Source organism: Phyllostomus hastatus, unplaced genomic scaffold (genome assembly GCF_019186645.2).
Source record: "Phyllostomus hastatus isolate PE091 unplaced genomic scaffold, TTU_PhHast_1.1 phas_scaffold_129, whole genome shotgun sequence".
In the NCBI taxonomy this organism is placed as follows: domain Eukaryota; kingdom Metazoa; phylum Chordata; class Mammalia; order Chiroptera; family Phyllostomidae; genus Phyllostomus; species Phyllostomus hastatus.
Genome location: NW_025334009.1, coordinates 19,872,923 through 19,900,129, shown reverse-complemented (window position 1 = coordinate 19,900,129; position 27,207 = coordinate 19,872,923). Strand labels below are relative to the sequence as shown.

Here is a 27,207-nt window from a genome sequence, read left to right as displayed (position 1 = left end):
CCTAGGGACTATGTCGTGTAGGCTTTGGGGCCTCTTAGACCCAGGTTCAAATCCTACCTGTGCTACTTAGGAGTTTCATGACCTTGGAATCATCCTTGGAGCCTCAGTTCCCTCATCTGTATAATGGGGTTTAAATAGTACCGACATCATGAAGTGGCTGGGACAGTTTAATGAGAAAAATATGCCAGGGCCCCTCTTGTGCAGAAATGTGCTAAATAAGCAGGCCTCTTCCCCGTGATCCTGCTGTGAACACCTTGTCATGTTTCAGGGCCGAATGCCCAGGTTCTGGAAAAGTAAAGGGGTGGGTGGGGAGGCAAGGGTTCCCGGTGGCACAGCCCAGCCCGGGCGGCTGCTCGGGGCTGTGTCTGCTCCCGCATCCCACCGCTCTGCCGTGTGTGTGGCTGCTCATCACCTTGCAGAGCTTGATGGGACATAAGCTGCCCTCCAAGGGGCTCGTGAAGTTGAGCTATGGAGATTTAAAGAGCCCTTAATCTACTCAGAAAAAAATAACCACCAGCAGAATCCTTAAACCACAGAAAGACTTTTCAGCAGATGAGCACTTTAAAAAAGGAAGGACATCGTGAGCAGTTCCAGCCACGTGTGGACTTGGCTTTCATTTTAGCAGCTAACACTGATCAGCCAGAGAATCAGAACTGTAAACTCACGAGGCTGGCCTCCCAGGAAAGACGCTCCTGGTGAGGTGGAAGACTGCGGCTGCCACAAGACCAAGTTCTGACCCCCGCCCTCACCTCCATGGATTGGTTTTTTGCCAGTAAACACACCTGCCCTGTCTGTATGCCCTTGACTGTTCTCTCCTTCTCCAGCACACATGCATACACACCGACTGCGTCACTTCCCTGGGAGTGCCGCAAACCGGTGGCTGACAGCAGCAAAATGCTTCATCTCACAGTTCTGGAAGCAAGAAGCCCAAAAGCAAGTTGTCAGCAGCGCCGTGCTCTCTCGGACGTCTCTAGAGGAGAATCCTTTCTTGTCTCAAAGCTTGTGATGTCACAGGCAATTTTTGGCCTTCCTTGGCTTGCAGACGCAGGGCTCCCGTCTTCACGTGGCCGTCTTCTGCCTGTGCGTCTTCACACGGTCTTCCCTCCCCGCATGTCTGTCTCTGTCCAAACGCTCTTCCCTTTCTATTAAGGGCAGCGTCAGACTGGATTGAGCCTCACTCTAATGGCTTCATTTTACATTGATTACCTCTGAAAAGACCCTGTTTCCAAAGAAGGCCACCTTCTGAAGGACTGGGGACTCAACCCATCACACCGACTGAGTGCAGTACTGGGGTGCACACGGCCACGCCTGCAGCTCTTTTGTGAAGTTTGACTGAAAAATCCAATCTTGTCCCATGTTCTGTGAGCTCCTAGAACCTCTGGCAGCACACATGCTAAGGCCTCAGCTTTTAAAGGAAACACCCTCTGGGCGCTGGGCGAGGTACCCAGGATCTCACTGGGTGGTGGAAAAAAGGCAAAGGCATTCCCGGCCGAGGGAATAGCGTGAGTCTGGCCTGGGGTATGGCAGGGAGCGGGCTGGAGGGGAGGCAGGTGCAAAGCGTGAGGAGATGGATTGGGGCTAGGTGATGGGCCTTGGTGTGCTGGGATTGGTGCGTGGATGTTAGCCAGAGAGTGCCGTGGGAGGTTTCTAGTCAGGAGAAGCACGTCGAGAGGGTGGCCCTGGCCGCCTTGTGCCCGACCAGAAGGCTTTGGCAGGTAGGCAAGGCAGAGCTTCTGTTCTTCCTCAAATGTGCCCCCTGAGTTCCAGAAGCCATCCATGTCCCCTCAAAGCAGCGGAGACCACCTCCACATCTAGCATCGCTGATCCCTACCCTCCATCCTACAGCCGGGCCTTCTGAAGGCCACGCTCCTGCACTCGGTAATATCTCTGAATCTCTGAGATACCCGGAAGGCAGGGGCTGCAGCTATCCAGAGGGACCGTCCAGGCTCCTGTCCCAGCCCAGGAATCATAAACAGTGGGGGTCCCGGAACATCCTAAAACACTACCTTCAGGGAAGTCCTGCAGCATCACCCTGGCTTTTAGCCAGGCCTCTAGGAAACATTTGGAGGTCCTTCAAGATCCTCACCACTGCCCCCTTCCCATTGCCCAGCACCCTCTCCACCCTCAGGCTGTGCCACGCCTTAAAGACATTGCCCATCTTTCCACTCCGAGTTGCAGGGTCACTGCCAACCTGCCTTTCCCACACCTGTTGGAAGCATCCGGTTCTGAGGCCATGCCGTCGTAGTGCCTGGGTATCTGTGGGTTGACCACACAGAGATGCTGGCCTGGCACATGACGTTCTCTCCCTAGCGAAGCTGGGTATCTCTCTGCTGCCTCTGGGAAGCATCCAGAACTTCCAACCACCAGGAGGGAGATCACAAAGGCTACAGCAGGTCTTAGGAGACCAGACGTTCAGGCCAGGAAGGAGAACATGTGATGGCCCAAGCGTGAGAGGGGGGAGGCGGTGGGGAGGCAGACCCTGGAGCCCGGCCCCCCACCCTGTGGAGCCTGTGCCCTCCATCGAGCCACTGGGGCATCTTGTACCAGTTACTTAACCTCTCTGGGCCTCAGCCCCCAGTCAGCCGCACGGGATGACAGCCATCCCCAGGTCATGAGGGCATTGTGAAAATGAGAGGGAGTTTGCTGGGAAGCACTCACAACAGTGCCTGGCTGAGGTAAGCCCAAGGAGGGGTTGTTTCATGAGAAACACAAAGTGGAAAAGCGGGATGTGATGGGACCCTTCTACAGATAGACTCGGAACGGACATCAGCCTCTCAGGATGCTCAAGGGCAGGAACTTCAGGCCGAGGGAAGAAGGAGGTCACCCCAGGGGATGTGCCCATTTTCCCAGGGAACCTGAACTCTTTCTTCCTTTTAAGAAACGCATGTTCCTCTTTAGTTCAAAAATAAGAAACAGCCCTGATGAAACCACTGTAGTGCCCAGCAGCTGCTGCAGGTGGGATTTTATAGACACTGGTGGTTCCACCTGCATTTGTGGGTCTCATTCTAAGGGCAAGGCCGGTCGGAAAAGTGGCGTGCGATGGCAGAGAACCACATCTGCACAAGAAAGGGCTTCCGTGGCATGAAAAACGTGGCCATTTCATTGGACTCCATAGTGGAGTTGGGCTTTTCAGCTGCTGAAGATGGCCCTGGGGTGGGGAGGGTGGGCCTCAGGGTGTGCCCTCCACCGGGGCCCCTGCTGCACAGCATTCTGGGAAGGCAGCTGGGGCTCCTGCCTGGAGAGGGGCTTCCCTCCAGGATGAAGGCAGGATGGTGAGTTTGGGGAAGGCCTGCCTCTCTGCTTTGCCTCTCCTTCTCCTTAGCTGCCAAAAAGGGCCTTTGCTCAGCACCCCACATGTCCCTCTCCTTGCCGCCCTCTCCCCCAGTTTCAGAAAGGCTGCCGAAAACCCACACTTCCTCCATGCTCCCTATAACCGCCTTCATTACCCACTGAACCAAGCCACGCTCTAGATCTGCCACAGCTGGAAGATAATATATAAGCCATTTTAAACCTCACGCCTATGAATCCAGCACCTGGCCTAATAAAACACCAGGTTATTTTGTGTTTTATTAACTGCCTCTTCCCTTCAGTTTGCATAATAGTGAGTGAGATTTACATGCTGTAGAGATGCCTGTGCATTATTTTTAATAGAAGGTGCGGCAGGCTTCTCCCCCTCTCGCCTCGTGTGTGATGAAGTAACCTCGGATGATGCTGGTGAAGATTTTGTTCACACTTGCCGGGCTGGGGCAATGTCTTTTCTCCCAGATGGATCCTGCATTTTAAAATGATCTCCCGCGGTAGGCTCGCCTCTCTGTCCCTCTCAATCACGTCTGCCTCTGAACCGGATAAACTGCCTATTAAATTTAATTACAGCCCGAATGGCACACATCTTGATCTCACGTTCCCCTGAGCGCACGGTGTTCCGCCGGGTCCTTGAGGAAGCAGTACAATAAATCTGGAAGGTGCCTGCCTACTACTCTCCTCAGAGACTGTTGCAGAAGGCAGCGTTGGCCACCAGCTTTTGGAGGGTTCTGTGGCATCCCTTAGGCAAATGTTTCTTTCCGTCTTTCCTCGCCAACATTAAAAACAATAGCTAGCTTTATTGACTCCATGAACTGATTTCCACTTCTGTGAGAAATTAAAAACATCCACTGGGATGCGTAGTACCCTTCACAGGGGGACCCCCAAAAATCAGAATTTATTTATTAAAAAAACTGTGTACTTATTCTTACGCATTTGAACTTCAGTCACTGCAAAATACCCTCCATTTGATGCAATACACCTATCAAGACTTTTTTTCCACTGCTCAAAACAGTTTTCGAACTTGCCAATTTTGATGCCTTTTAGTGCTTCTGCCATTTTTTGTTTCACCTCTTCCACATCATCAAAACATTTCCCTTTGAGGACTTTTTCTTTGGTGAAACAAACAAAAAAATGTTGCTCAGGGTGAGATCTGGTGAATAGGGAGGGTGGGGCATAGGGTGCATGCCAATTTTGGTCAAAAACTGCTGAATACTCAGGGCACTGTGAACGGGTGCACTCATAAATCACCCATCATGAAACAGGCGAATGCTTTGAAAGAGTCTTCAAAAAAATTCACTGAAGCCAAACCCAGCCTCTCACAACAGTGCCAGCTGGTACACTGATACAGTGGATTCCCAGAACACTCACCCCTCGGGGGAAGCCTGTACTACAAGGCACCCGCCCTCCAGAAGATAATTCCACGTTTTTTTCAAGTGCCTCTCATGCTTTTGTCGGAGGCCCAGTGCCAGGCCTGGGAGCCTTGCCTGTCCTTGGATGGTTCGGTTCTGCCTTTGGAGGCAGCGGGGATCCACAGCCCAGGGGAGCCTCGTGCTTAACATGTTAGTTGTTCGGCGTCATTTTAAACAAATAAGGACTGGTGGAACTTCATTCGCTCATCGATTCGTTCAGCAAAGATTTTTCTGAGCCCCTGCTATGTACTAGGCACTGTTGTGGGCACTGACATCCAGCAATGCAAAACGGGACAAGAGGCTGCTGTGTAACGAGGGAACGGCGGGGTGTGCTGGGGGAGCAGTTCTGGGAACAGCGGGCAGGGCGGGGCAGCGTCGGCGGGGCATGGGGAGAGGGGTCTGCAGTTTTCCTTTCGGGGGAGGTGTGGGGCGCTGAAACTAAATTCTCTTTAATTACATATCCTTTATCAGTAATCTTTTTCCAATTCCGGAAATGGTTTCTTAAATTCAATACAGGAAACACCAGTATCTATTGAAAAGTAGAAATTACTATCTAACATTAAGGAAAATATACTGTATTTTGCTGGTTTTGATGCGCACTGCTTTGCCCAAATTTTTGAGGGAAAAGTAAGGATGCCCATTATACGTGGGTGTAATGATTACATAATGGTATAATAAAGGGTATGATAATCCCGTGTAGAGCGTGCACAGAAATGTGGGTGCGCATTGTACACAGCAAGATACTGTGTGCAGGCATCATGACATCAGGACAACACACACTGAAAATACAAAAACTAGGCTACTTATAGTGTAGTTGAGGATATAGGGCAGTACTTATTTTCTTCTCCTGAAAAATGGTACAAATAATTTTACATGTGTAAAGAGAAATTTTTCAGAAGTCCAAATTACAAATAAAATACTGGGAGATGCCCATTCCTTTTTTTAAAAAAAATACAATCTATCAGTTTATAATTTATGAAATACCAACCTCAAAATACAAGTGAACAATACTTTTTAAAAAATTCTGTGTAATATGCCCAATTTTCATTACTTTAATGGGCCATGATAAAAATAAATATTTTTTGGAAGAAAAACCTATTTTTTTCATGCCACGTTTATCTTAAACTTCAACAGCTCACTTAATTCTTACGTGGTAGAGGCAGTAAATCTTCAATGGATGTAGGAATGTGAGGATGAACAGGAAATGAAGAGAGAACACAGATTTACATGTATAAAGGAGGTTAACTGAGTACTAGGGCACTTTGAAAATTCATGTGTGTATTCTGTTGTAGTTAGCACGAGGGGTCTGTCATTGGCAGGAGAGCAGCTGCGAGGCCACAGGGAAAGTGACATTGAGCACAGACTTGAAGGAATGAGGGATGACATCACACAGGTACCTGGGGAAGAGCAATCCCAGTGGAGGGAACAGCAATCCCAGTGGAGGGAACAGCCAGTGCAAAGGCCCAGAGACAGGCACATGCCCCACCTGTTCAGAGAGAGCCAGGAGACCTGTGTGGCTAGGAGTGGGTAGGCTGGGGAGAGAGTGGGAGGAGACCAGAGAGCAGGAGCCAGATCTGGGAGGGCCTTGCAGGCCACTGAAATGACTTTGACTTTTAGTCTGAGTGACAAATCACGGGAGATTTTAAGCAGCATAGTGACTTGGTCTGACTTGTGTTTTAAAAAGATTTCCTTTAGTCCTTTGGTAAGAAAAGTCTGTGAGGAGGACAGGGTGGGGTGAGGAGGCTGTTACAAGGATCCAGGCAGGAGATGATGGTGGCTCAGACTAGGGTGGTGGCAGTGGGGGCCACTTCTCTAGGTCTTGACACATTCTGGGGTGGGGTGGGGGATATTATGAAACTCTCAGACCTAAACCATCTTAAGCTATAACTGCACATTAGAATTCTTCCTGTTGCTGGTGATAGAAACCACCCTTGAATCAACTTCAATTTAAAAGAAAAACAAAAACAAACAACCTCTGGTATGAATCAGGCATAGCTGGATCCAGCAGCTCAGTATCTTTAGGACAGGGCCACTGTCTTTCTCTTCATGGTTCATCTCGGCTTTCCTCTGAATTGGCTGCGTTGTTTAGAAGGCCCCTGCAAGCCCCTGGTGACCAGTGGCCCTCACTGACAGAGAACTTTGCTTCCCCAGTTGTTCCAACAAAAGCCTCAGAATTAAGCCTCATTGGCCAGCTCTGGGTTACCTGCTCTTTTCCGATCCAATCACTGTAGCCAGGAGGAGGGACCACTCTGATTAGCCAAACCAGAGTCAAGTGCCCTCCCTGCACCTGAGGGGGCCCTATTGCCCCTCCTAAAACCCCAGGGGCTGAGAGGGAAGGAGGCGCAGTGCCCCAAATGGCTCTGGAGGCAGAACAGAGAGGAAGGCAGGAAGACAGAGATGCAGGATGGCCATTGGGCACCATCACACCAGCGGTCCTGCCGGAGATTTCAGAAAGAAAAGGAAACGGAAACAAAGTCAAAGCCCAAAGCCACTTCCTTGAGTACGTTGGAGTGTGGTTCTAACCAAAAGCTGAGACCTTCAGCAATTTTCGTCAAGTTCTTAGTGGTGGCCTAATTCCCGTGTGCGCTGTGAGCGTCCTCTATACGGATTACATGAAGAGAGGTTGGTGCCTATAATGGGCAGGAGGGTGGGGCCAGTATGGGGACGTTGCTGGCCGTGTTACCTGTGCAGGACAGCGGAGAAGGCAGTCATTGCTGTGGACTGAGCACCCCCCAGCCGTGCCGTGGGCAGGAGGGGTGATGAGGAAAGGGGTCCAACACTGTTCAAACCCCAAGAACACACCAGGCACCATGTGCTTCCTTCCCTCTGGGATCCTGCTTATTCTCCCCAGCAGCCTTTGCGGGCAGGTGGCATGCATCCCTGTTTACAGATGGGGAAAGAGAGGTGTGAAGAGAGGGTGTCTCATGCAGGAGGTCACATCTGTCAGAGAAGTAGGGGAAAAGGCCAGGTTTGGGGATCAGGTGGACCCGGGATCCGCTTCCAGCCCTCCCTTGCCAAGTCATCTCCGCTGTCTGAGATGGACGTGCCGCATCTTACAGTGAAACTAACAGCCTCTTCTTCCCCGTGTGGTTGTGGGGCTCGGGGGTGGGGAGTGAAGGCTAGTGAGAGGGGGGGCCTGGTGAGGCTCCGAAGACAGCAGGCACCTAAGCCCGCTAAGCGGGGAGGCTGTCTGGTGTGTTCAGCCATGAGACCCCAGCCCCTGGCTATGTGGAGGTGAGTCAGGAAACATTCAAGGAACAGGGAGAGGGGGACGAAAGGAGGAAGATGAGTAAGTGAACAAAGGAAGGAGTATTTGAATAGGCACAGGAACCCAACCAGTAGGTGCAGAGGTTTGGTCTAAAATCCACTGGCCTTCTGCTGGGATGAGAGGAAGGGCTCCCCTTGAATATTCTGTGGCCATCGGAGATGAGGGACTCTGCAGGCGCCTGGGCCTCGGGTCCTGAGTGGAAGCTGCTGAGAGGTGCGGAGGCCGGTCCTCCCTGGGAAGCACAGGGAGGGGCAGCTGTGGTGTCCAGGGGCGGCCCCTCGAGAGCCCCTCTGTGCCGTGCGGTTGCGCAGCCCGCACCATCGTGCTGCCCGCACCTGCCCGCAGAGCCTGGCCCTGCCTCTCCGTGGGGGCCTGGGCCGGTCGTGGGACAGGGAGCACCACGTGAGGCGGGCATGTGGCCATCACAACACTGAGGACCTCTGAGAGCCTAAACTTGGTTGTGGCAGTAGTTCCGTTTTTCCTTATCATTGTCAGGTTTTTACCTTTTATTTTATTATGTAAGATCTCAAACTTCATATGAGAGCAGAGAGAATAGAATAATAAACGCCCATGATCCCTCCACAGCCAATCTCGTTTCCCTCATCTCTCCACCCTCATACACACTCTACCCATTACATGTTATTTGAAAGAAAATAGCGAGCACCTTATTTGGTCTGTAAACATTTTAATGTGTCCTAAATGACAGACCCTTCTGCAAACAAATGACATGCTATCTTACTCCTTCTGAAATAAAAAGATTATACCTCGATATCTCAGATTTCCTCATATACATGTCACCATTTCCCTTATCGATGTCATTTCCTCACCATGTCACAAGATGTGGGCCATTTCCATCACTCCACCAAGTCCCCCACCTGGGCACCTTCGTGCTCAGCCGTCCCCCACCTGGACACCACTGGTCTGCTCTCTGTCGCCGTAGTTGTGCCACTTCCGGAATGCCATACGAATGGAGTCCCTCTGTGTGTAGGCTTCTGCGTCTGCTTTCTTTCACTGAGCGCGATGCATGTGTGGTTTGTCCCTGTCGCAGCATCTTCGCTTGTCATCTCTGCCCCACCACCTGCTCGTGTCCCAGTTTATCCATCCATCCGTTAACGAGCGTCTGGACGGAGTCACTTTTAATCTGTAGGTTTCTCTTGCCACTTCTTTACTCCCCTTGCAGGACAGTTGTTGAAGAAACGAGTTCGTTGGTTTTATTTCCCGCTTCCTGGAGACTGACAGTTGCGTCCCCCTCGGTGTAGCGTAGCACGTTCCTCCATCTCCTGGGTTTCCTGCAGTTAGAGCTAGAGGCTCACGGTGCTTCTGGTTTGGCTGTTTCATAGGTGGGGCCACGTGTTTCCACCAGGACACCCAGATGGCAGGCCGCCTCTAAAAAGATATTATATTAAAAATATAATAGCAACCACTGATGGTCAATGCCTAGAGCCATCAATCCATCGGAGTTATAACATGGTGGCTCCCTGTTCCATTCTTTCTCCATGTATCAGCTGGAATAATTGCACAGAGAAACCCCCTTATCTGTAACTGAAGGACCCAGTGGTACAGGGCAAAACCCGGCCATCCCACCAGGAAGCTCCCTGGTCAAGAATGAAGTGCCAGCACGTTCACAGGAAATGTGTTGAGTTTCCCACCCCGCACTGGGCTTCCCCGAAACTATGGTGTTTTCTCTCCCTCTCAGAATTCCAGTGCTGACCATCGAGTCCGACTGGACCTGGGCCTCTGGGACAAATTCAGTGAACTGGCCACCAAGTGCATTATTAAGATCGTGGAGTTTGCTAAGCGCCTGCCAGGCTTCACCAGCTTGACCATCGCGGACCAAATCACCCTGCTGAAGGCCGCCTGCCTGGACATCCTGGTATGTGCCCTTCTGAACTCAGTCAGGGGGTCGGGGTGGGCGAAGTGGGGACTGAGGTGCTGGGAAGATCTCCTGAGGCTTCACTTCCCCCAACCTTGCTTCCTGCCACCTCCTTGGCACACCAAGCTCCGTCCTCCCTGCCTGCCTCTCAGTCCGGTTGCTCACAGACCAAAGGCTCAGAGACCCAGTGGTGTTGGACAGAACCTTCCAACCCTGCCTAACCAGTGCATGGCCTTGGAAAGAAGGTCCAGCCAGTCTTGGTCACCAGTCTTCGGTGACAGCTTGCTCACCCACAGCCCCCTCCTCAGGACAGCCCTGTGGTTCTTCAGAAGGCCTCCAGGCTAAAGCGACTGGAGGTGGCACACAGCAGCCTTGTTCCACCCCCCCGGCGTGAGATCAGGTGGCCTTGCAAAAATCTTTTCCTTCCGTTGGCCTCTGTTTCCCCAGCTGTGCGAAGTGGATCCCTGATGCCCCTCCACTTCCTGCTGTTCTCACACTGTGGCTCCGAGAGCCTTGGGATGGGTGAGGACGCTGTCACAACTCGTCCCCTGTGGGTCTCTGCTGTCTGGATGCCCACTGTCCCCCTGGTGGGGACACAGGGGTAGTGCAGTCAGTTCTGTCTGGGGTAGTTTTCCTGGGGGAGTGGATGCCGACAGGCCTCTGAGGGACATGGGTGGGAGGCTGGCCCCCAGGGAGACATCAGAAACTAGGGATGGGGAAATGAGCTCTTGAGGTACTTTAAAAGCATAGATTTCTCTTTTTATTACATCTTTCATAGCTTTGGGTATAAACAATTCTGCAAAGCAAACACCGGTACTCACTGTAATTACACACGCACACCCTCCTGCTCAGGAGGAGGAGAGCCCTGGATGGGGCAGTCGTGCAGGAAGCTTGAATGTTTGTGTCTTTCTGCTTGCGAGTGGGATTCAAGGAGGAGTGGTAATGATGACTCAGTAACCTTCGGGTGCCAACAATCTGAGAGTATAGATGGTATTTTTTCTTCTCGTAAAATCAGAGGCTTTGGAATGAACCTGGGAACATTCAGAAAAAAAAACAAAACATCAGAGCAACATCAGTTTGTCCCATTCCCACCCCCTGTAGCATTTGTAAACCTCAGCCCATCTGCACCTCACACAACTCGGTGAGCCCAGGGTTAGAGATTCAGCCCATTTTACAGAGAAGGAGCTAGAGGCTGGGAGAGTCACCCAGCTCAGGTGAGTGCCAGAGCCTAAACTCAGGACTCAAATCTTTGGATTCCCAAACCATGAGAAGCACGGACAGGAGAGGAGAAGATGCAGGGTGTGGTGTGGGAAGTGTGGGCCACAGGGAGAGAGCCAGCCAGACCACCAGAGATTACTAGCACAAATCAATAATGATATTAACAATGACCTAGTAGATAATCAATCTTTTAATGCTCTGCTCACAATGCTTGAAATGGAGCACTCAGTAGAATTTCACCTAAGCCTCAGAGCTCCCCCAAGATATTAGTGGAGACAGGAGTAATTGCCACATGATTAGAGAGAGGTCCCCTGGAGGCCAAGAGTGGCTGAGTGACAGGTGAGGTGGCACACAGCTTGTCAGTGTCTGCACCAGGGAAGGCTGCGGAATCTTGAGTCCCCTGCATCACCCGGCCAGCCAGCAGGACCCAGAGCCTTCTTGATGCTCAGGTTCCGACTCTGGCCTCTGCTCATTTCTCAGTTCCCGTTGGGTCCAGCTGCCAGGTAGTGACAGTGTGCGAGTCCCTCGACTCCGGCCTTTGGGAAAGGTGGAGTGAGCGGGACGCTTTGAGATCCTCCAGGGAAGTGTCCTGTTTCCACAACGCTACCTGCCTTAGATCCCCTCTTAAAATCCCCTCCAACTCCCAGCAGCCACCTTCGCACATCTCACATTCACACGGACACCCGCGGTGCTCCCGGGTTTGCTCACGGAGCCCAGACTCAGCCCTCAGCCCCTCGGTGGAGACAGGGAGACAGGAACTAACACTCTGACCTTTGTCAAGTTACCTAACCTCTCCAAACCTCAGTTTACTGGTATATGAAATAGAAATGCAAATGAATAAGGCATTAACTATGGCAGTTCCTTAAATGGGCGTAAATATGGTCGCAGATACAAAGGGACATGCGGCTGGTCCCAGTCAGTGATCCTGAAAGCAGGGACAAAACCGGCAGCAGCCCAGGGAGGGTCAGAGACCTTCTGCAGTCATATGACACAAAGCAGAAAGAACACTTATCTTGTTTGCCCCAGACAAGAGCTCATCTTCACGAATTTGTAGCAAAAGGAATGAATCACAAGATCCTGAAAACGCACGTCAAAGAGCGTCTTTTGGATGCGAATGTCAACTGGCTGAGCGTTCAGAAGAATCTTCTCATCTAAGCCATGGATATATGGGCAGAGTGAGACTGACAGACCCAGGCGGAGGTGGTTTTCAGCCCCTAGAAGGGAAAGTCGAGGATGTGCCACGGGTTACTAGCTGTGACCTAGTGCCACCCATTCCCAGCCACCAGTGTGTTGTGCTGGGTATGGCCTGTCCTGATGCTCACCCGTCTGCGAGACCGGCACTGTGCTGGGGACACGTACGTGCTCCCGGAGCGGGTCTGCCCAGGCCCAGGACAGGGAGCTGGTCTGTAATCACGAGCTGGGAGGCCCTCAGGGCAGGGCCCCCAGGGGAAGGGTAGCCTTTAGCCTGTCCTGCCCCCACTCCCTGCCATGCTGTCCTCTGAAGGGACTTCCATCGCAGCATCTGCTGTGTGGGGAGCCTCTGGCACAGAGCCCACAGCCAGGCTTCCCTCGAGAGGCCAGAGGGAGGGAGGCTGAGGCCCGGCTGTGAGTTTCAGGATTTCCAGCAGGGACCAAGTGTAGGCAGAAGGTCTCTGGTAAGATGGGCTCGCTCTTCAAAACCATTGCAGGTAGAACTTTCCATTCGTCACCCAAGGGTCGGGCATCCTCGGTTAGTGTTCAGGACAAGGACGGGAGCCCCTGAGGGTGGTCCCTTCGCCTGAGTTCTGTCCTCAAGTTTTCCATCCGGCTCACTCCTCTCTCTTCTCCGTCTGTGTCTCCTCCCCTCCCTCTCGGCTGCCTCTTCTCTGCATGTAATTAGGATCAATTCCCTCTCAACGTAAAATCATAGGAAACAACCCTTGAAGCTGTCTGACCCTCTGGTTTCTCTCCTCTCCCGCCCGCCCTCCTCCCGTCCTTCTTCCTCCCTTCCCTCTACAAACAGTCACCGAGGACCTGCTGTGTGTCAGGCACTGCTCTAGGCTCTGATGACAGAGAAGTCAACGAGACAGACCCCAAATCCCTGCGATTGTGGAGGTGACCTTCCACTGCGGGGAGATGGAAATTAGGCAATGTCTTTTTTTTTATTGATTTTTAGAGAGAGGAAGTGAAGGGAGGAAGGTGGAGAAAGAAAGAGAGAGAGAAAGAAGGAAAGAAATGTCAATTTGTTGTACCATTTATTATTTATGCATTCATTGGTTGCTCCTTGTATATGCCCTGACCAGGGATTGAACCTGCAACCTTGGCACATCGGGACGATGCTGCAAGTGACTGAGCCACCCTGCCCAGGGCTAGGCAGTGTCTTAAGTGCTACAAAGAAAAGTAGAAGCAGGGCTAAGGGGCAGAGTGTGAGTGAGCTGGGCAGAAGTGGTTTCTGTAGCACAGTTAGGGAAGCCAGTGACCTTTGAAGACACCTAAATAGAGGGACAGAAGGCGCCATGACAGGCACTGGTCCGAGAGGTGAGCAAGTAGAAGGGGATCCTGCAGAGAGTGGAGTTCAAAGGCCCAGGGGCAGGGGGAGGGCGAGGGCTCTGGCAGGTTGAGGAACACTGAGGAGGTGGGTATGCCCAGAGGGGAATGGGTGAGGGGCGAGGCAGGGCCTTCGTCTGAGGGAAAGCGGCGCCTGAGACCGCACATTGATTTTCATCCTCAGTGTTGTAAGAAGTCACTGGGTTTTGACCAGAGGTGAACCGTGGTCTGGCTTTTGTTGCCAGTGTTCCTGCCGCCTTGTCACACGGCATGAATAAGTGTGGGTTGAAGGAAGAAAGCCCACACACATTTAATGAGCACTTACTATGTGCCGGACCCTGGAGATATGGTGGAGAGGAGAGGTGAAGCCTTGCCCTCCTAGAATGTGCAGCCCAGCCCTTGAGCCGCCCTAGACCTGCTCCTACTTTCACCTTAAACTTGTCTCCTCCCCCTCCCTTCCCCAGCCCGGGTGCCTATCTGTCCACCCTCCCTTGCTCGGCCCAGCTGCTGATCAGGGGCCTGAGCGTGGGCTCTGAAGCCAGCTGGCCTGGGTTCAGAATCCGGCTCCGGTACTTCCTAGCTGTGTGACCTTAGGAAAATGACTTCTCCCTGAGCTTCGATCTCCTCTACTGAAAACGAAGGAGATAATATACACCTCCTCTCAGGGTCTAGGAAGAATGAGCGAGCAGTGCACAGGAGCTTGAACAGTGTGCAGTGCGTGACAAACCTCAGCTACCTCACACACTACTGTTCCACCTCTCTGAGCCTCCAGGCCGTTCTGTTACCACCCCAATAGCAGATAAGGCCCTCAAGGCCCAGCTGGGAGGCCCACAGGGCTCCCCCAAAAGTTCCTTAATCTGGAATACTCTCCCTTCTCCTCCTGCTACTACCCTCAGCCCCCCAATTTCATGTTGGCCACCTCCTCATCTCAGCATTTAAATGCCACCACTGCAGAAAAGTTCTCTCTGACTAGCCCTAGATTCTCACCGTGTCCCCACTGGCCTCTCCCATTGCACTTAAGACATACTGCACTGTCATTAGAAAGGTGGTCACGAGTGTCTTGTACGCTGGACTGTTGGCTCAGTGAGGGCAGGGGCCACGCTGGGCTTGGCCACTGTGGCGGCACTGCAGGCGTGGCAGAGGCATCTGGTGGATATTTGTGAGTGAAAGGGCGGACAAGTGCATGGGCAAATGAATTCAAGGTCAAAACTGGAATTTCAGAATACAGGCTGCCGTCTGAGCACTGTGTCCATGGGAGCTTCAAGTGGGAGGCCTCCCCCCAGGGGACACACGGGCTGCCCTGGGTCCCGCCACCTGCTGCCCTCACCACCCCCGAGGAAAACATTCCCACGCCAGTCACTGCAGTGCCTTGCTTCTGGTGACGCAGAAGCGACTGCCCTGCCTGACTTCAAAACGTGATTTGTGGCTCCTGGGGTCCTGGGGCCCTTGTGACTCTGCAGCCACGAAGGACCATTTCCCCCGGTCCCTCCTTGCCTTCCCAAGGATTCGGTGGAGACAGGGCCCCTGCCTGGAGAGGGGCAAGCTCTGGACTCGGAGCCCACAGCTGTAGCTCAAGCTTTGGTACCGCCTGTGGCCGCCTGTGCCACCACGAGGACGGCCTGTGTCCCTCTGAGCCTTGGCTTTCTCACCTGTGGGTGTGGCAGCTGCCCCGCAGTCACTGGAAGTCACTGTGAGGCCATCAGTGTAGTGGTTAAGAGGGTGGGCTCTGGAGCCAGAGTCCCCGGGCAGCTGGAGCCAAATCCCAGCTCTGCCACTTAGAAGCTGTATGACTTTAAGGAAGCTATGTGATTCCTCTAAGCCTCAGTTATGTCTTCAGTAAAATGGGTATAATAACCTCCCTCATGAGGCTGTTGGGAGAGTTAATGCATGTGGAGCACTTGGTTCCTGGCACATAGAAAGTGCTCCTCTAGCTCTGACTGGTGTGGCTCAGTGGATTGGGTGCCGGCCTGTGAACCAAAGGGAGGATCACTGGTTCAGTTCCCAGTGAGGGCACATGCCCAGGTTGTGGGCCAGGTCCCCAGGGTGGCCCGTGTGAGAGGCAGCCACACATTGACGTTTCTCTCCCTCTTTCTCCTCTCCTTCCCCTCTCTCTAAAAATAAATTAATTAAATCTTTATTTTAAAAAAAGAAAGTGCTCCTGTAAATAGCTGCATGGCTGCCGATACTGGGTAAGCCCAGATTGTCCTTGGGAGCTGCCCGGAGCTGCGACACACACCGGACCTGAACCTGTGCTCTCCAGCCCGGTGGCCGCCCGCTGCCCGTGGCTGCTGAGCCTCTGGCGTGCTCTAAATGCCGTAATTGTAAAAACACACACATGATTTCCAAGACCGAGTACTTAAAAATGTAAAATATCTCTTTAATGATTTTTATAATGGTTACATGTTGAAACAAAAATATTTTGGATCTGTGCAGTTACCTAACGTCGGCTACTGAGTTTAATTCCGCATACTTCTCGCCGCCTCTCGCGAGAACGGCTCCCGGAGGGCCGGCCTAGGGAGGGTCCCAGTTGGGCGAGCCTCCTGCCTCCAGCACGTCTCCTCCCCAGGAAAGGTAGGCTGGGGGAAGGCTCCACTGGGGAGCACACTTCGTTCCCGCGAGCTCGCACAGTAGGTCCTGCGCGCTGCCCGGGAAGACGGCCCTGCACAGCTCTGTGTGTTATTGCTATTGTTGTCACGACTTCCACGTTCCCACGAGCACTGGGGGATAAACAGTCAGAGCAGAGCAGGATCTGCCCACCAGGTGCCAAACACAATTAGCGCACAGACTGAAACGGTGAGCAATTTGAGCTTTCTCCTTTGCCTGAAAACTTAGAAGTCCCTGGATGCCGGCCTCCGGGGGTTACCAGGTGGGAGAGATTCTGATGAGGGAACCCAGTTCATTTATTCTGCAGTTTCATTGGCCACCTGCCATGTGGATGACGCTGCCCTCTTGGGGAAACAAACAGCAGGGGACCAAGTGACAAAGAGCAGCCTTCTTCTAAGAGCTCATCTTTTCGAGGGCGATGGGTCAGTAAGCTCAGAGAGAGCCAGTGCTGTGGAGGAGAGGAAACAGGTGATGGATCAGGCTGGGGAGTACTACACAGCAACGAAAAAGAACCACTGCCACGGGCCCTAGCCTGGAAAATCCCACAGATGTGCTATGGAGTAAAAGCCCGACTCAACAGGGACTGTACTGTGTGATTCCATTTATCCAAAGTTCAAGAACAGGCACAACTCATCTGCGGGAATAGAGGTCAAAGTACTGGTTACTTTGGGGGAGGAGGTTGGATCGGGAGGAGCCCAGGGAGCCTGTGGGTGCTAGAACCATTGGCATTTTGATCTGGGTGCTGGTGACACAGGGGTATACTTGGGGGAAGTGCACTCAGCTTCCCGGGAGATGTGTGTCAAGGCATGTACGTTGTAGTAGTTATCTATTGCTGCATAACTAGTTGCCATGCAAGTTAGCAGCTTACAACCATCATTGTTACTATCTCACACAGTCCCTGGAGGTCAGGGCCAGACTCAGCTGGGAGGTTCTGGCTCAGTGGCTGCAACCACGTCCTGGGCAGGGGCTGGTGGGGCTGCTTCCAAGGTAGCGTATTATGTTTGGCCAGCAAGTTAGTGCTGGTTAGGGACATGCAGGCTCAATTCCTTGCCATGTGGCTCTCTCCATGGGGCCACTTGGGTGTCCTCATGACAGGTCAGCCAGCTGCCCCTGCCACTAGAGATTTAAGGGAGCAAAAAAGAAGGAAGCCGTGACCTCGTCTCCGAAGTCCCCATCACTTCCCCCGCATTCTTTCATTAGCATCAAGTCACCGGGTGCAGCCCACGCTCCAGGGGAGGGGAATGAGGCGTCGTTCTTTAAAGAGACGAACAGCAGTGCATGTGGGGGCGTATTTTATGATAGATGGGCCTGGGTTTTAGGAAGTGGTGTTCACCTTGCTTTCTGAGCTCTGAGTAGGAAAAGTCAGTTGCGTGAATGTCAGGCACAAACAGCCAGTGCAGATGCTTCGCAGCAAGAGTGAGTTGTTGGAGATTCAGAAAGAGGACCGCCATAACCAGAAGTTAATAAGCTGGGGGGGTGGGGGGGGCAGAGGGGAGGGCAGTGCTGAGGTAGGCAGGGGAGGCCATGGAGGCCACAGGAAGAAGTCTGGGTCTGATGGATGTAAAAGTGACTACAAGCCATCGGAGGGATTTTAGCCGGGAAGGGGAAGTCTTCTCGGATGAACATTGTGAACAGCACGCTGGGAGCAGGAGCAGGAATGACGGACAGGCTGAGAGGCCCTCATGGAAAGAGAGGCAGTGGTGGCTTGGTCACAGGGACAAGGAGAGAAGAGGACGAGACCCTGGCTGTGCCCCTGGGGTGTCAGGTGCTCAGACCCAGCCTCCCAGAGCTGCAACCTCAGGCAGGGTGCTCCCAGGAAGCACCCGGAAAGCAGAGGAAAAATACTCGGTTGTCTTTGCTGAAGGCAGGCAGTGAGGGCCCCTGCTGCCCGGAGGAGAACCAGCTCTGCCCATCCGTGGGCTCTGTCGTGCAGCAGGGCCCTCCCTGGGGGAGTCAGCCTCGCCCGGGCTGTCACCCATCTCGTGGAGTCTGCGTGTTCTTTTCTCCAGATGAAATGCCCTGCTTTCAAACAAGGGGAATATTAATCTTGGGGAAGCACTCGGTGCCGGAGCTGCGGGGGAGGGGGATGCTGCCCGTGAGGAGGGTGCTGCCCGTGGGCCCAGCTGGAGCAGTGCTGGGGCAGAGGCTCCCTGATGAAAGAGGACATTGGCCAGTCTTCCATCTCAGGCCATGCTCCTTCCCCTCTGGAGGGCCCATTGGTACATGGTTCTTGTTTTGGATTTTCTAGGGAGAGAAGCAACCGGTCCAAGTTTAAATGTGTCATCAGAATCCAAAGGTCTTCCACCTCTTCAGGAGGAAAGCCCTTCTGAGAGAACACGACAGAGGGGTTTGTGTGCTGCAGTTTGCACGGGGATTTCTAAGTGAGCCATTGCCCGCTCACAGATGTCTTACTCCTGGCTTCCTGTTCCTTTCCAGGAAAGGCCCGGTTTCGTTCCTTCTTGCAGAGGCAGAGCTCAGGCATGCACGTCTCCGCAGCGTGCTGTAGCTGCAGGCTTACGTGGTGCCTATTTGATTGCAAACGGGACACGTGTCTGAGGGTTTGCGCTCCTAGGTGGGGTCACGCTGACTTGGCCATCATGAGGTCACCCCCTGTGTGGGCAGCACTTCCTCGGGGTTCTCCCGGTGATTGAAGGCCTGCATCAGAGTCCTGTGTTCTGACCGGCACCGACCACGCTTCCCCTCCCAGGGCGTTCAGGGGGAGGGGAGGCTTATACCCATGACCTCAGGGCTCTTTTGCTGCTCCGACGTTGGGAATGGCTTCATACCCCATCCACTGCTGAAACGAAGTGCAGCCGGTCAGCCAGACAAGCTCAGAGGAAGTGTCTGGGCTGGCTCAGAGAGTGCTGGACAAACATCTGAGAGCCCAAAGTGACCCCTCCCACCCCCAGCCAATGACGAGGAGTCTTTGAGGTGTTTTGGTAATGATTCACACTCACGATTGGTTGCTTTCCAGTTCCCTGTGCCACGTGATCAAGCAGTAGGGGTCATGAAGAGGTGTGAGAACATGCCTTGATTGAGATACAAAGTACTGTGTATGTACTAAGTACTTTTGCCATGTGTGATGTGCAGTTTTTTGCCCGAATTTTTGAGGGAAAAGTAAGGATGCACACTGAACATGGGTATAATGACTATATACCATGGGGATAACAATCCCGTGTATAATGCGCACAAAAACGTGGGTGTGCATGATACACGGCAAAATATGGTAAGGTGTGCAGCACTGTGTTCCCGGGCACAGGCCCTAAGCTCCCAGAACCAGGCAGGCCACCGCAAACACCTGTGCGGGCTGTGCCCTGCACAAAGGCACCCAGCACAGGGCATGAACAGGACTGATCCCCAAATCAGTGCTGGTCCCCTCGATGCAGAGGTTAAGAGCACAGGCACTAGAGACAGATAGCAAATCATGCCACCGAGGTGTCATGTGACCTGGGACTAGCTTTGGGGCTTGTGACCCCATCTGTAAAATGGGGTGGTAACAGCCCCTACCTCACAGACTGATGAGAGAATTAATATATAAGAACATGCAGCAGGCTAGCTGGCATGTACTGGGTGATCAGTAAAACATTAGCTTCATTCTCTGCTGGAGGTGGAGAGTGCTACTCATTCATCCTCGTCCTCAGGAGATGGCTGTCTTCTACCCAAGACAACACTGGAGTCGGGGGGGGGGGCGGGTGGTTTATTACCTGAACACCAGCATCTGGGAAACACCAAGCTCCCCAAACCTGCTGGGTTTGTCACTTCTGTCCAGGTGAGATTAATTTCTCCCTGTGCTTCCAGCCGCTTGGAGCCTTTTTCAGAGGGAGCAGTTAAGGGCGCCCCGGTTGGCGGGTTCCCAGTGGCTGGCACAGATGTGCTCCTGGGTGGGCGAGTGCTCTGGAACGCATGGAGCTCTGTGGCGGTTGGGCTCCAAAAGGCAGTGGAGCACTCGCGGGCTGTCTGTATACGGAGGAGAGGCACTTGGGAGTTACCGTGCTCTGAGCGAGCCCCAGAGGCACAGGGCAGTGAGCAGGGGTCTCCTTGGTAGCAGGGGTCCCCTTGGTAGCAGGGGTCCGAGGGTGGCCAGCAGGGCCATACATCCAGGGCATGTCAGGTAGGATTGGGAGACTGTGGCAGGGTGACCCAGACTTCTTGCCTGTAGAAATTCTACGCACACATCTTGGCTTTCTTGAAATGCTGCCTCTTCTCCATCAATCTCGTCTTGATTCCCCCTGGCTGTATCTGAGCTTTCCCCCTTCTGAACTCCCCAGCTCCCTGCGGGGTCCACCCCTGCTCCTTGTATTATAGTTGTCTGTGGAACTGTGTGACAATATTCACTTTACCAAATTGTTTGAAAATTGAATGTAGGGCCCTGGCTGGTGTAGCTCAGTGGATTGAGCGCAGGCCGCGAACCAAAGGGTCGCCAGTTCAATTCCCAGTCAAGGCACATGCCTGGGTTGCAGGCCAGATCCCCAGTGGGGATCATGTGAGAGGCAACCACAAATTGATGTTTCTCTCTTTCTCCCTCTCTTCCCTGCTCTCTAAAAATAAATAAATTTAAAAATATATTTTAAAAAAAGAAAATTGAATGTAGGGCATGTGTAACATTTGATATACACTAGGTATTTAATAAATGGTAGATATTGTCCTTTCTCCCATTTTTGGTAGGCTGTACACTCTTTAAAAAAAATAGGAATAATCTTACTCATTTTTTTAATCCTCACTGGAGGGCATACTTTTTTATTTTAGAGAGAGGGAAAGGGAGGGAGAAAGAGAGGTACAGAGACATTGATGTGAAAGAGAAACATCCATCTGTTGCCTCCTGCACGTGCCCCAACTGGGGACCAAACCCACAACCTAGGCATGTGTCCTGAGCAGGAATCGAACCTGTGACCTTTCAATTTATGAGACACTACAGCCAACTGAGCCACACCAGCCAGGGCTTACTTTTTTTTTTTTTTGATCCCCAGTACCTGGCATAGTGCCTAGGACATAAGTAGGCACTTAGTAAATGTTTATTTGACTCAACTAAGTTACTTTTAGTCAAACAGATATTTCTCGTTTTTTATTCCCTAAAGTAACTTGAGCCAGTGTTTTGACTTCTATACTGTTCGTGAAGGAGCTGGAGGAGACACTCAACATCCGACAGGAGGGCAGAGTGCCCCCTGCAATGCAGGGCACCTTGGACATCCTCAGGTTACTGCTGCCCGGATCTGGCTGCTGCTGTGAGGACAGGCTGGCTTTGAGCATCCAGCAAATCTGGGTGTTGTTTCTGTTTTCTTCCAGATTCTTAGAATTTGCACCAGGTATACCCCAGAACAAGACACCATGACTTTCTCAGATGGCCTTACCCTAAACCGGACTCAGATGCACAATGCTGGATTTGGTCCTCTGACGGACCTTGTGTTCACCTTTGCCAACCAGCTCCTGCCTTTGGAAATGGACGACACAGAAACAGGCCTTCTCAGTGCCATCTGCTTAATCTGTGGAGGTACTGACTCCCCAGCACACCTTAGAACTGACACTTGTCACTTACGGGGAAAACTTCATCTCCATTTTGGAGTTATTATACTTGGACAAAGATATGTGACTAAAGCCAGACAGGCATGCTTGGGGTTTGTTGCAGTTTTCCATATTGTTATAAATTAAGTAAATGTATTTGGCATCCTTCTGCTCTGAAATATCAAAATGCTATTGCTCCAATTGCTACAGGTATTCTTTTTTCTTTAAGGTAGAATCCGACTCTTGTAGAATAAACTGCCTAGGGACATTTTAATGATGATCCAAGGGACGTGCACGCGTTGTTTGCTAATTTAATGGCTGGGAATACAAGTCAGTGGGTTGGCCCCCGACCAGCCCGTAGAGGACTGGGATAAAATAAGACTTTCTTCTTTGTACTGACCCCTGCCAGCTAGCAGGAGGCTGAATCGTAAGTGGTTAAAAAGTAATTGCTTTAATTTAGGGGGCCGATTTACCTGGCTTTCGTAACCATCCAGCTCAAGGTTTGTTTTAATTCAGTTCAGTAGTGACACCTCCTGGTCGTGAGAAGCAACTCTCCCTGGGACCAAAGCAACCAGCCATCTAAAAGGTTCCTTTCCGCCAACAAAGGGGACAATCATTCAAGTGTCACTGCCTAAAGCAGTTGCATAGATCTTCAAATTTGTATATGTGATTGAATCGTCAAATGAATGGAGTCATAATATAGTAGGAACAAGGAAGAGGGGAAATGGAAGAAACCCTCCAGCCTGGCAGAACTCTTTCTGTCCTGACTCTAATTGTTTAACACTTTATTTCCGGCATCTAGACCGCCAGGACCTTGAAGAACCAACAAAAGTAGATAAGCTACAAGAACCATTGCTGGAAGCACTAAAAATTTATATCAGAAAGAGACGGCCCAGCAAGCCTCACATGTTTCCAAAGATCTTAATGAAAATCACAGATCTCCGCAGCATCAGCGCCAAAGGTATGTCTCCCGAGTCTGCACTGGATTCGTGAAGTGGAACTTGCGGTCCCGACCCGGTTGCGTTGCTTTTTTTAAAACCCATGTTTTAATTCAGGATATTTGACGTTAGCTGCCATTTTTTGTTTGTTTTGTTTTAGAATTTATTTCTCATTGAAATCAAAAGGAATTAAAATAGTACCTACCCTTAAAAAAAAATCTCAAATTTTCCCTACTCACTCTTAGATTATGAGCTTGAAAATTCAGATGACTAAGGATTAGAAAACCTGTTTGTTTTCAAGAGAAGAGTCTGTGACAGGCTCTTCCATTTGCTAGTTTTACACATTTCATTCCCGCTCTCCACACATACTCTGGTTTATGTAAACTTGACCCTAGGTTTTCCCGAACATGCAGACATCAAGAAAAAAATGACTAGTACTCAGGGTGATTGTTATTGGTGAAGTTTCTCTCTCAATCAGTGCAGCCACTGCGCTCTTGTATGTAGGCAGATTTACTTCTGAGCACCTCTAAGCAAAGGAACCCTTGCCTGCCTGAGAGGTATGTTCTTTGCCTAGTGATTTTCAGTTTATGTGGCAATTTGAGCAATTACAGAAGGGCCTAGAGCCCTACCACAGCTGAGTGTTAACACAGGGTTCTTTTAGGTAGAGAAAACTCAGTAGCCATCCCTAGTACCAAATGTTGTCATTCTCCTTCCCCTTCCCCGTTAGCATACTCTGTCGCTTAGTGAGCCAAGGGACAAAATCCACATTTCCGAGTGCTTAGAAGCGCAGTAAACTTGCTGGACAGACTCTCAATCCTTGATCTCCTAAGAGGCTTCTTCAATGAGATGTTGAGTTATCCCTACCAAGGATTATAAGTAGTGGTAATCAGTGGGTACCAATGCTTGACTGTTGTAATTATGATGTCTTTAATTGTGAAACAGTGAGGCTGTTTAACTTCATATGGTCATTTCCTGTATGTAACTAGACCAGTGCTAATAGAATTTACTGTGGTTATGGAAACATTCTGTACTCTGCATTGTCCAACACAGTAGCCACTGAGCACCTGAAATGTGGCTAATGCAGTTGAAGCACTGTTCTCTTAATTGTATTTAACAAATTTAAATTTAAATAGCACATTGGATGGTGCAGTTTTGCATCAAGTTGGTAACTGCCACATTTTTATCACTCAAATCACTTCCTCCATTTGTTAGTTACTGGTATCCTTCAACTGTCTTATTTTCAAGATAGATATTCTTTCTGGTCTTTTATCAGGAACTTCTCTTTGTAAAGTATGTTAAATAAATACATACTGGTATTGTTTCCTGAAACGGAGACATGGAATTACCAAATTTAAACATGTCACCATATCGCTGCACTTTTCTATAAAAATATTTTCATGTTGTAAAATCAGGGTAGGTTCTGGGAGGCACTGGCAGCACAGTTTTCGCCCTTGTCAAAGTAGATGAAAGTTGATCCCTAGTCATTCAGCTTAACTCCTTATCCCTACCAGATTTCTATTATCTCTTTTTGAAAGGTGCGGAACGCGTAATTACCTTGAAAATGGAAATTCCTGGATCAATGCCACCTCTCATTCAGGAAATGCTGGAGAATTCTGAAGGACATGAACCCCTGACCCCAAGTTCAAGTGGGAACACAGCCGAGCACAGTCCCAGCATCTCACCCAGCTCAGTGGAAAACAGCGGTGTCAGTCAGTCTCCACTGGTGCAATAAGACACTTCCCAGCCACTTCCAACATTCCCCAGTACCTTCAGTTCCGGGATTTCAAATGCAAGAGAAAAACATTTTTACTGCTGCTTAGTTTTTGGACTGAAAATATATTAAAACTCAAGAAGGACCAAGAAGTTTTCGTATGTATCAATATATACTATACTCCTCATCTGTCTAATTTACCTAGAAATACAAACTTTTTAAATTCTCAAAGTCAGCCATTTCATGCAACCAGAAACTAGTTAAAAGCTTCTATTTTCCTCTTTGAACACTCAAGATTGCATGGCAAAGACCCAGTCAGAATAATTTACCCCTGGTTAAGTTTCTAAAGACTTTGTACATACAGAAATATGGCTCTGTTCTTTCTATACTGGATGTTTGGTGCTTTCCTTTTGTCTTGCACACTCAAAATAGCCAAGACACCGAGGTTATGACACAGACTACTGTACATGTCCAGCTACGAAATAACTGTCTTGCCTTCACAGAATAACCGAGACATCAAGGTAAGGAAATGGGACTATTGTACAGAATGACAAGATAAGGCTAAAGGTATTCTAATTTAGTTAGTATGGAAGCTTGTCCTTGCTCTTTCCGATGCTCTCAAACTGCATCTTTTATTTCATGTGGCCCAGTAAAAGTATACAAATTCACTGTACTAGCAGAAGAGAATTCTGTATCAGTGTAACTGCCAGTTCAGTTAATCAAATGTCATTGTTCAATTGTTAATGTCACTTTAAATTAAAAGTGGTTTATTACTTGTTTAATGACATAACTACACGATTTTTTAAAAAGATACATTTTTACAGTAATGATAGCCTCCAAGGCAGAAACACTTTTCAGTGTTAAGTTTTTGTTTACCTATTCACAAGCCATTAGGGAAATTTCTTGGTATAATTAACAGGCTGGTCTGCCACCTGTACCATGTGACTCTATGTCCTTCCTGACTCATGCCTGATATTGGGGTGTTTTCCGGCCTTCTTGATGCCCAGGGGCTAACACTAACCCTCAGTGGCATGGGCAGAGGATATGCATCCTTTGACCTTGTTCAATCACTATGAAGCAGAGTGAAAGCTGTGGTAGAGTGGTTAACAGATACAAGTGTCAGTTTCTTAGTTCTCATTTAAGCACTAGTGGATTTTTTTTTTTTGATATATTAGCAAGTCTGTGATGTACTTTCACTGGCTCTGTTTGTACATTGAGATTGTTTAACAATGCTTTCTATGTTCATATACTGTTTACCTTTTTCCATGGAGTCTCCTGGCAAAGAATAAAATATATTTATTTTAAAGGTGTGTGGGAGCTTTCACTACACTTTCATTTGCAGTAAAGAGACAGAGAAAACAGTTCCATTTTTAATGTTTAAAGTTCATTTCAAAAAGCAGGTCTGTAGTCTGCAATCATGACAATTAAAATCTGTGCTAATGCACGGCAGTCTATAACAATACTACAAGCCAATCAGACAGTACATGACATTTCAATGAGTAAAAAAGGGCATAAAACTGTATGTGTAAGAACAAAATGTTAAAAGGCCTACCACATTAATAAAAAACCATCAATTACATTATCACATTAAAATAAGTCAGATGTACAAAAGTCTGAGACAGAAAAGACAAAAAGACAACACAAGTTATCTGTTGAAAAATGTTTCTGTGCTCTTTGGGCACTTAATTAAACATTGCAAAATCGACATCTTCTTCATCATCAGACTCTGCAAAATATTTTACTTCTTTCCTAGCTCGACCGGTCCGTGGCAGAGAAGGTGGTTCAGAAGTGAAGTCTGGTGGGAAGATGTCCACATCTGAATCCTGATCAAAAGATGTTTTCTTCGGTTTCTAGAACATTTTTTTAAACAATAGATTTAAAACCCCAAAGTTAAGAAAAGGAAAAAACACTAGTGTTAAAAAGAATTCTCATTTCTTATACTTCATTTATATTTGGGAATTATAAATAATGATGCTTTTAAAATTAGAACTATAATGCTAACTTAAGGGTAAGACCAATTACCTAATCATTTTTATGAAAGGAAAAAGGATTAAGTATAATAATTTGCCACCTTAGTGACCTTGTAATACTTATTTCTTTCAGAATTTATATATCACTCAGCAAACAGGCAGATTAGTAAAAATTCACACCGTCTAATTTGTAAGTACCCACAAGTTCATGAGAGGAAAACAAGTCTTAGGCACAGTATGGACTGCACAGTGTGTTTATAACAACATTGCAGAGAAGAGTCACCGAGATGGACCAGAGGTGTAGGAGAAGGATGGACAGAGGAGGTCAGTGTGAAAAGCAGCACAAGACTAAAACCACCTGTGCTTGTATTTTTTAAAGTTTTAATGGACTAGACAAAGAAAAAAGGGAGGGACATTTGATGTTTTTCATTTACCTAAAAGATACTATACTTCTGGAGAAGAGTCAGACTAATTAGGAAAATCAGCCACAAATAAATTCAAGTTAAAAACAATTGCCCTGATCAAATAAAGAAATACCCTTTATTTGATCTGAAAAAAATATTTCAGACAGGTAGTATATAATTTCTACTGTTCATTAGATGGAATACTCTTAAGTAGGCTAATTTATACCACCCTTTTGTCCAAGAAATAGTCCTGATTATACAGATCTAGATTTGGATAATTCTTTAAAATTAGGATCTTTATCCTTATGGGGCGTGTATATGGTTAAAGCTATTATAAGACATTATATTGGGTTGGCCAAAATGTCCACTTAGGTTTCCCCCCCGCCATAAAATAAAAGACACATTTTTAATTTTCACCAATAACATGATTGATTTGGATATTTTGAGGATGTTGGTTGTCTCTTGCTATTGGCTTCTAGTGGGT

The 27,207-nt window shown here is 49.5% G+C and overlaps 2 protein-coding genes across 3 annotated transcripts in view; one reads left to right on the top strand and one right to left on the bottom strand.

The window, feature by feature from the left end:
• Positions 1-25,964, top strand: part of RARB (retinoic acid receptor beta) — a 161,049-nt gene extending 135,085 nt beyond the window's left edge. Inside the window, exons 5-8 of the mRNA XM_045857403.1 lie at positions 9,677-9,853; positions 21,485-21,689; positions 22,503-22,661; positions 24,174-25,964. Of these exons, the coding sequence (XP_045713359.1) occupies positions 9,677-9,853; positions 21,485-21,689; positions 22,503-22,661; positions 24,174-24,370 (738 nt within the window). The 3' untranslated portion in view covers positions 24,371-25,964. The remainder of the gene's footprint in view (positions 1-9,676; positions 9,854-21,484; positions 21,690-22,502; positions 22,662-24,173) is intronic.
• Positions 25,707-27,207, bottom strand: part of TOP2B (DNA topoisomerase II beta) — a 65,140-nt gene continuing 63,639 nt past the window's right edge. For both annotated transcript variants that reach the window (XM_045857401.1, XM_045857402.1), the window contains exon 36: positions 25,707-26,199. In XM_045857401.1, the coding sequence (XP_045713357.1) occupies positions 26,032-26,199 (168 nt within the window). In that variant the 3' untranslated portion in view covers positions 25,707-26,031. The remainder of the gene's footprint in view (positions 26,200-27,207) is intronic.